The 9,608-nt window shown below is 42.3% G+C and overlaps 1 protein-coding gene across 1 annotated transcript in view; it reads right to left on the reverse strand.

Moving 5' to 3' along the window:
• The window catches only part of LOC309396009 (alpha-tectorin-like), a gene marked incomplete at its 5' end in the record, with an annotated part of 57,448 nt that overhangs the window by 42,430 nt on the left and 5,410 nt on the right, over nt 1-9,608 (reverse strand). Inside the window, 2 exons of the mRNA XM_081960718.1 lie at nt 1,274-1,561; nt 2,821-2,954. Coding sequence (XP_081816844.1) covers nt 1,274-1,561; nt 2,821-2,954 — 422 coding nt within the window. The remainder of the gene's footprint in view (nt 1-1,273; nt 1,562-2,820; nt 2,955-9,608) is intronic.

Below are 9,608 nucleotides of genomic sequence, written 5' to 3' on the forward strand. Positions count from 1 at the left end.
CTGACTTAGCTGGTTTCCTTAAAAACAGGGTACTGAAGAAAAACTTCGCTGTTTCTGCTGTGGAACCCCTCCCACGCAATACATCTCTCCGAATTTATCATTTCAGAGGTCTCATATATCTAGTAAACATCGCCGAGGGCTGGACATTATAGCGCTAAATCTCGGCACATTTTCAGAACTAATGGTTGAAACACGCCAAGGATACTTAACAACGCGGCCGACGCAATTCTTCATCATTACGTAGGTTACTTGTAATGTAACTTAGATAATGATTAAACGAGGGTCAGGAAAACGCATATTTTTCATTTAGAAAAAAAAAAAGACATCCCGAGATTTATTTAATGTGGTGCAGGGAGGTTGATTCATCCCAGCACCCGAAATCTTTTATTGATTTATCAGGATGATGTCTCTGTTTTATTTACTATCCTCCCTGGATCGGCTGAGATTGTTCACCGTTCACTCATTGCCGCTCTGAGGAACGCACCCGTCCTATGCCCTACTCTGGAGAAAATAATATCCATGAAGCTGCTTTTGCACAGATTGCCACAACCAAATGAAGACACAAACAGGTTTGGAGGTGGGGGTGAGAATCATACAGCATGCTAAATCAAAGCCATTAGCTGCTCAGAGTCACCTTGAACCACAAGACAGGCAGCAAATAAATTTGCAAAGGAAGTAAAACGGGTTAGCAAAAATAAAACAACCAGAAGGCACCTTGGAGGTCTTCTAGTCCAACCCCCTGCTCAGGCAGGAAACCCTACACCATTTCAGCCAAATGGTTGTCCAATCTCTTCTTAAAAACCACCATTGTTGGAATAGCCACAACTTCTGCTAAATACATTGCCTCACTGTCTGGTTTAACACGCAAATAAGTCTAATGATTTGAACATTCTATAGGCATTTATAGTTATTGACTTATCTTCTTGCAGCGAACAGCCTTATTAGCACAAGAAAAAAACATCTGCCTCTGCCTCCCAGCAATTTGCCTCGTGGAGCAAACAGCAAGTTTCACTTTCAGTTTAAGCGCCTCTGGATCATCAGCTGTTTCAGGCTGCAGGGATTGCTATACCTTATTGCAGCCTCCGCAAGCCCCATTCCCCCCCCCCACTTTCCTGCAAGGAGGTAAAGTGCTAAGAGGCAGAGGCCAAAAGGTAGGGGTTGGTGGGTGGGTGGGGCTACATTCAGTGTATAAGACGCACCCAAATTTTCACCCTTTTAGGGGGGGAAAGGTGCGTCTTATACTCGGAAAAATATGGTAAGATGGTGATCTTACCGGAGTTGTGCTACTCCCTCCGTAGAAGGTAACTTCATCCCACGTAGCGATAAAAACCGACAGGGCAGAGAAGGAAGGCAGGTTCTTGAAATATTTCCTGATATCTTTAGAGACTTTCTTGAGCAGCACTGGGTCCGTGGTCTCCCGGTAGTAGATTTCTCCCCGGATACCATTGTGGACATCTGCCCAAAAAGGGGCGATGAAAGCCCGCCCATCAGTTAAAGGAAAGGATTCTGGGGTGAACTGGCTGACCAGCACATTAAAGGAAACCACTCCATTGTTGTTGACCTGCAAGGAAAGAGGAAGGTTTGACAGATGTTAGCAGGAAGCAACGAGGTCAGCTCAAAATCATGCAGAGGCAAGGTGAGTCGAACGTAGAGGCTCTTTAATTATTGGATGGAAATAAGGTAAAGGTTTCCCTCGCACATATGTGCTAGTCGTTGCCGACTCTAGGGGGCGGTGCTCATCTCCCTTTCAAAGCCGAAGAGCCAGTGCTATCCAAAGATGTCTCCGTGGTCATGTGGCCGGCATGACTAAACACCGAAGGGGCACGGAACGCTGTTCCCTTCCCACCAAAGGTGGTTCCTATTTTTCTACTTGCATTTTTTACATGCTTTTGAACTGCTAGGTTGGCAGAAGCTGAGATAAGTCACGGGAGCTCACTCACTCACTGGGAGGCAGAATCAGATGTTTTTTCTTGTTTTCCTCCCCAAAAGCTAGGTGCGTCTTATAGTCTGGAGCATCTTATAGTCTGAAAAATACCATAAGTGAAAGTTGTCCCACTTGTCTTCTACCAAAACAAAAACACGGGGCCCATTGCCATTGTTAAGCCAAAAGAATGCCAGATCCCAAATTTCCCATGCCCATGATAGGATTCCATGATAGGATTCCACCCACTCTTAGCACTTAAGTTTCACTCCAAGTCTTAAAACTGTACAAATGGTGGCCTTCGTGGCATGGCCAAATGTCTGGTTAGAAACCGTATTCCAAAGTTGGAATTTATTCTGTGTGTGTGTGTGTGTGAATATATCTGTATCTGTATCTGTGTGTCTATGTGCACAAAATGGTTTGGACCTTTCCTCTCAATCCAGCCTTGGAAAAATAATGCTCTCTTTTGGAGCAGAAACTTAGGAGGCGGAGTAAATGATGCAGCTCCTAAGGAAAAAAACAACAATCTCCAAAGCAGAAACATTTCCTGGAATATATATGTATATTTCTGCAGCTCCTTGAGATATTCTGATTTTCCTGCCACTGGCTCAATGTTTAATATGCCAAAACCTGCACGTCGTTTGAGTGTTTAATCAACTACAGAGGGCTGTTGCTGGGCTTTTATAATCTTGCCCCTCGCGTGATCCCCTCCTAAGCGCACCCTTGATTTTCTTAATAATAGACCCTCTCGTTCATAACGTGGAAGAACTTGGCAAGGGAGGACGCCATTAATCTTCCTCTTCTCCGAGGAAGGCTCCAAGCGGAGAGCAGTGTTTAAAATGCAGATGTTAATGGCGGGGAAAGGCGCGCATGGCTTTATCAAGGGGTACTTTACTTACAAAAATGGTCCTGTACGGCGCGCCAAAGAAAATGAAGGGGAAGGAGAGCTTGATTTCTGGAGAGCTGCCATCATCCACTTTGGGGGTTTTGGTGTCATTGGGCCAAAAAGGGTACAAGATGCCCATAGTCTGGGCTGCAACAGAGAGACACGGAGAAAGAAGTAATTATTCTGGTGCCAACCACATTTCATGCCGTACCTTGTTATTTCCTCCAAACCCACTCCATTTTTTCACCCTGGTGGATGGTTGCAAAGAATGCAATCCAGGGTTACTTTTATTCACTTACTTACTAGCCGATAATCCAGTGTTGTCCAGGTATTTATTTATAGGGGGAAAATGTCTGGACCAAAAGTAATTTCTAATTTTGGATTTCCCCCCCTTACCAGAGGGAGCCCCCTTGTGGAGTACTGTGAAGCCGTTACCATGGCAACTCCACTGCGCTGTACAGTAGAAGCCAATTTACGACAGAACAGTAGAAGCCATTTTAAGGCACAACAGGCTATATCTTAACTGAACACACACCTTGAGGGGTGTTAGGGATGTCTTATCCCCACACTATTTCTTTCCAGAAAGTCAGTCATCGGCGTACCAAGTTTGTTGAAATTGCTTGAGGTGTTCAAGAGTTATGATTGAAAACATACACACACACACACACACACACACACACAGACAGAGAGAGGCATTCATATAGATAATTTCATTTTAGTCTTAGTTAACTGATAATACTCTAGTAATCAGCTAGAGTATTATCAGTTAATGAAGACTAAATTGGAATTATAATCAATAATCAGCTGGAATGGTGCGGTGGCCTAGAGGTAGAGCTCTCGCCTCTCAATAAGGAGGCTGTGAGTTTGATACTGGGTAGAGGCAGATATTTCTCTCTCTGGGCAAAATGAAAATACATCTGCTGAACAAAACTCCGCGTTGGCAACAGGAAGGACATCCGGCCATTAAAAACACTCCATTCATTTGCTCAGACTCCACCCCACAAGGGTTTATGGGATCGTTAAAAGATGATGACTCTAGTAATCAGCTGGATGCATTTGAGGATGGAGAGAGGACTTAACGTTGCTGGTCGTTTAATAGGCCAATGGAATATCTGTACTTTCCGTCTCATGGAGGCTTGAGGCAGGTGGAATGGGTGTTGAAGGAAGGTGGGGACGCGCAGACGCCTGGCCTCAATTGCCTAAATAGCATTTCTCTATTGCTGATTTGTTTTGCAAGCTTACAGCAGATCATGGATATTTGCTTTCTTCAGCAAGCTGCAGGAGTTTAAAGCAAGGCCTCAGTGAGTCTGTGTGCTTCCAAAGAGTTGTTCTAAATGCCCTCGCGCAAACTTTCAATGAGGGCGTCATAAAACGAGAGAACCTGGCAGATGGCGCATCTTTCTTGCATATGGACGTGGACCTTGTTTGCAAGTTTGCAGCAGAGATTATTTAGCCAGACAACGGATAATGAAAAGCATTTGACTGCGGCGAAAATAGCTGCACGGATATATCCCAATTCACAGCTGTTAAATGTGGGGTAATTTTTTAAAGGTTCGTTTCTCACTCCCCTCCCCCTTTCTAGATATGGAATTAGGTCTGATTTTCAATATTTCTTTTAAGCATTGGTAACGGGCTGTTGAACTAGTTTGGAGCGGTGGTTAATGAAGGCACCGGGCTAGAAACTGGGAGTTCTAGTCCCACCTTAAGCATGAAAGCTGGCTGGGTGATTTAGGGACACTCACTAGGAGACCATGAGTTCTAGTCCTGCCTTAGGCATGAAAGCTGGCTGAGTGATTTAGGGCCACTCACCAGGGGATTGTGAGTTCTAGTCCTGCCTTAGGCATGAAAACTGGCTGGGTGACTTTAGGCCAGTCAACCTCATTCAGCCAAAATGAGGAAAGAAGCAATGAAAAGCACTTCTGAAAAACCTTGCCAAAGAAATGGCAGTGACCTTTCTAGACAGTCTCTTGAGAATTTGACACGATTGAATGAAAGGAGAAATAAAGACTGTAGTTAGAGTTACATCCTGTTTTAAAAGTTGCCTTAGAACCCCCACCCCTTACAAAGGGTTTGCGCAGACTTTCTACGTTGTAAAACATTTGAGCCCATTTCTCTCTTTCCCTCCCATCCAGCCAAACAGACAGAAACCTGCAAAACAGGTGATGTGGTAAAATGGGAGTCTTTATTTTTTTAAAAAAAAATCAGAATTGGGATTAAAAACCACTTGGAGAAGTAATTTCCCCAGGAAAGACCCCTTAAACTGCTGTAAAAACATTTGAAATTGAGGTGATTGTTGTTGTTTTGTTAAAAAGGAAACCAGCCAACATCTAGCCTTTTTGACCTACAGTTGTTTACAAGGGAGCCAACATGCGAACAAAAGGGTCAAGCAAGGAAACGCATCCGTCAAGCCAGATATATTACAAGCAACTGGAGTGGTATAAGGGTAAAGGTTCCCCTTGCATATATGTGCTAGTCGTTCCCGACTCTAGGGGGCGATGCTCATCTGTTTCAAAGCCGAAGAGCCAGCGCTGTTTGAAGACGTCTCCATGGTCATGTGGCGGGCATGATTAAATGCTGAAGGCGCACGGAACACTGTTACCTTCCCACCAAAGGTGGTCTCTATTTTTCTACTTGCATTTTTTACGTGCTTTCGAACTGCTAAGTTGGCAGAAGCTGGGACGAGTAACGGGAGCTCACTCCGTTACACAGTGCTTAGGATGCGAACCACCCTTTGATTGACAAGCTCAGTGGCTAATCCACTGAGACACCATGTCCCTTCGGAGTGGGATAGAGTTTAAATTTAAAATCTCATTCAATTGCCAAATGAAACAAAATTAAAAATAAAGGACAATATGGGGGAGTGGGGAAGACACTTTTGATGGTTAAAGACTTTTTAAAAAGAAAATTGGCTCAGAGAGGCTCCCTAGGGACAGAATTACATAATCCTTTAATATGGAGACTCAAGGTTTTGCTTTTGATATACGAGAAATGGAGAAGGGGTAAAATTTAAACCTTCAGGTATAGTTACCTTTATCACACCTTTATATTTTTAAGCTGAAACCAACAAATGTTGACTTCTCTCAGCTGTTACAGGTGCTATACACGTAAGAAGCATCACAAGAATCCACCAGCATGATTACAAACAATTGCTTCAAATTGTATGTTTTCGCCTAGAGTAGAATTTCCACGACAGTGTTGGAATCTGGTCTCATCCTATGCAACCATGCCTCTTCCTAGGATGGACACCAATTCCAGAACCATGAAGACGGGATCGACCGTGTTTCCTGCTCAAACATCTTCCCTTCCCAGTTGGGCGATGGGCTGGAGAATCCACCAGGCCAACCAAGTGGTCACACTCACATGTATTTGTGGCAGGGTAAGGTCACGCCAGGATGCAACCATCTTAAGACACGTCTGAAGGAGAAATTCTTGGTAGCATCGTAGAGATAAAGCGTGTGAAAATGGTGGTAAGGGAAAGGATTCCTGAGGGACACCTTCCTTAGTTCTCATGTAACCTGCTTAACGCCTTCCATGTCAGCGGATTGTCAGAATGAACAGAGAGCATTTGGGTTACCTCACCTTGAAAACCTGAAATACTAACCTGCCTGCTGTAGAATTAGAAAAGTAAAGGCCACCCAGCTTCTAAGGAATGATGGATAATTCATCCTAAAAAGGGAAGAAACCAAAACACAGAGAAGTGCAACCAGTAACAATTCACAGGGATCCGTTCATCAATTCTCCATTAAAGGCATGTCAATCAAGGGACGTCCAAATGTACGGATGAGCCTAGAAATTTGGGGAATGAAGAGTTTAAAAAAAAACCTCTGCAGATCTTAAGATCTTCCCAATTAGCCAGGAGCTGTCAACATCCTTGTTAACTGGGAAGGGGGAAGGAGAGGTAAATTGCTTGTTTGATAGGACGGGTGCAATTGAAAAGCTCAGCCTAATGATGGGTTAGGATTGAAGAGTTTTCAAGGTCAGCGGTAAATAGGATTTAACGGGAATATCGCTCAGAGGAACCATTCAATCCTTTAACCACCTCCATTTCTCCGTGATCTCTCCAGTACAAAGCTTTCGGCCGATTAGCTTTTCATTGTATACGAAAATGAGAGCCAATTATTGAGCATGGAGTGCTCTCGTTTGCAGAGACTTTAAACCTCGATTAAACAAATCCTCTCTTCTCCTCCTTGCAAAACCAGCTGAAGAATACTTAACATTTCTTGACTGGGAATTTGAAAATACCAACAAGGTTGCAGAGGCTAATCTTTTGTGTCACGAGCATCCCCCTCTTGTGACAAATTTGTGGGTTAGGTGAGAAGGGGCAAGAGAAGAGGCGCTGGAAGCAAAATTACATCAATAATACATGCATCCTAGGTGATATTTTAATTATTGGATATGTGTGTGTGTGCAGTGGAAGTTTCACATACATTATTAAGTATGTACAGAGATTTAAAGGTAAAGTACACACCATTTCATCACTATTTGCCAACCGTCCTCATTTGAAAGTTACATTACCGTAGAGGCCAAATTTATGTTCTGCTGAAAAATGCAGAAGTGTAGAGCCCTTTAACAAAGCTTCTGCTTAATTTTTTTTTTGGGGGGGGGAGTATAAATAGAGCTCACTTTTTATTTTTATTTATTTATTCAGTTTGTTAAGTTTGTCACTCATGTACAAGATAACAAGAATGAGAATAAACATGAATAAAAACACAGGAAATGAGTACAAACAAATGGGGCAGTAGGACAGGGACATTAGGCAGGCTGGTGTACTTATGTATGCCATATTTTGTCATGGAAATTTGTCGTAGAAACCGGTTTGGGTTCCAAATCTGAACTAGGAGCATGGTATTGCGGTTTTACACAGCCGTAAAAACGTTGGTCTTTCGACAGAATTCCCAAGTCCCAGTTCTACCCAACTGATTTGAAAAATCAGAACACCCGCAAATAACGATGCACACAACTCAACACTCCATCTTGCTAGCAACCTCCTTAACCCTTGAGGAAGCTAGCAAAATTTCATTTGCGCAGAATCGGTACCCAATATTCATATTGCCCCCAAAGACCTCTGGAGAAAATGGGGTTTTTGTTCTGAATAACTGCGGAGTTATCCATGGGAAAGTAAAGACTTTTATCCCAAAAGGCAACACTTCGCTTCTTTAGCTGTGAAGAACGGAAGCAGCTTCTTGGATAAGAAGCAGTACGTTTTCAAGGAAAAACAGGCAAACAAGCAAGTCCAGTTGCCTTTAAAAAAAACACCTTTGGGACAACCATGATTTGGATGATTGAGGATCTCCCTATCTTTGTTACTTGTTACTGCCTATTTCTATCATACATCTGTCTTGGGAGGCTGGCAAGAGGGGAGCCTGATGTCAGTGCTCAAAACTATCTTTTTCTGTCTGACTCTACGCATTTGCACCCCATCTCCTTGTCACCTGCACCACTATCTCTTACCTTGGTTGAGTCTTTAAAGACTATTCAATCATGTTGCATAAAACTGTCTATGTTGTGTGTGTGTGTACATGCCCAAAGAGACGCGCTGCCTCATTAGCTATGCAGCTTAATTTTCCTGAAATGTATGACAGCAACGCATTAATTACAAAATGTAGAAATTATAATATGTTAAGGACTTATATCTCATCTCACAGAAGTGTTGAAGTGGGATGATAAGGGAACAAGGGAGCGGGAAGCTTTGCCTTTTCTTCTGTGTAATTGGGAACAGAAGATGATATTAGTAGACTTATCACATCCAATTCGCAATCAACTACATTCAGTGTTCCCATTGTAGAGAATGTGTTGCTTTTTATGTGGCTTCTGAGATATCAAACAAAATAAAAACAAACTAGATGACTGGTCTATAAAAAAAACAACATCATCAAACCGCTATCACAAACACATATTCGTATCCCCAAACGACAAGTGTTTACAATGCAGAATTAAAAAAAGAAAGAAAAAAAAGAAAGAAAGCTCTTTGAAAACAAGAAATAGAAATTCTAAAGAGAGCCATATCAATATAGGGAAAAACAAAATCACTAACCTGTGGTCGAGCGAAGCAAAATTATATCTGAAATCTGAAATCACGTTTTGATCAACTCTGGGAAAACTTAGGTCAGCGAAGGATGCATGTCAATAAATGTCTGCCAACAGTGAATGATTGGTGCTTCCAAAAAAAATCCTTTCTTAAAAAAACTGAAGACAAAACTAAATAAATGCTTTTTAATGTATAACAAGTCCGTTTTGCATCTCTGTCATGGTATGTTCGCTGATCAAAAGGTGAATCAGAAATGGGCTACAAATCTTTTTTAAAAAATATCTTTCCGAAAACTTAACAAACTTTCCAGGAGATGCAGAAAAAGAGATGTCAAGGTTGGAAGAACTAAGAATGAGACTGTTTTGACCAGAATCACTTTTCACTTAGGGGCCAAAAAAAAAAAAAAAAGTAGAGAAAAAGAAAGCATCCCTTCCTTTGTACTTACTGAGGGAGGGTCTATATAGTGTTACCAAATTAGCATTAAAGAGCATAGGAACTGAACTTGCGGAGGAATGAAGGAGCAAAGTAACCTTTTCCAAGTTTACAGGATACCCAAATGGATGTGTAGGAAGGAATTCGTGTGGATTTAGAATTTTCATAGATTTCTTACTTCAGGCTTTTGGTTTTGAAGAAAATGAAAAAGAAAATTGTTTCAGGTCTGTGAATGTTTCAGGAAACAGCCCCAGCTGACTTCAACAGCCAGAGGTTGAGACACTTTCTGGAGAGTTCTGAAGTTTTCCCAGAGCACAGCCGCAAGCAGAGATGAGAAATTA

Source organism: Natrix helvetica (assembly GCF_964273705.1).
Source record: "Natrix helvetica genome assembly, chromosome: 8".
Classification (NCBI taxonomy): domain Eukaryota; kingdom Metazoa; phylum Chordata; class Lepidosauria; order Squamata; family Natricidae; genus Natrix; species Natrix helvetica.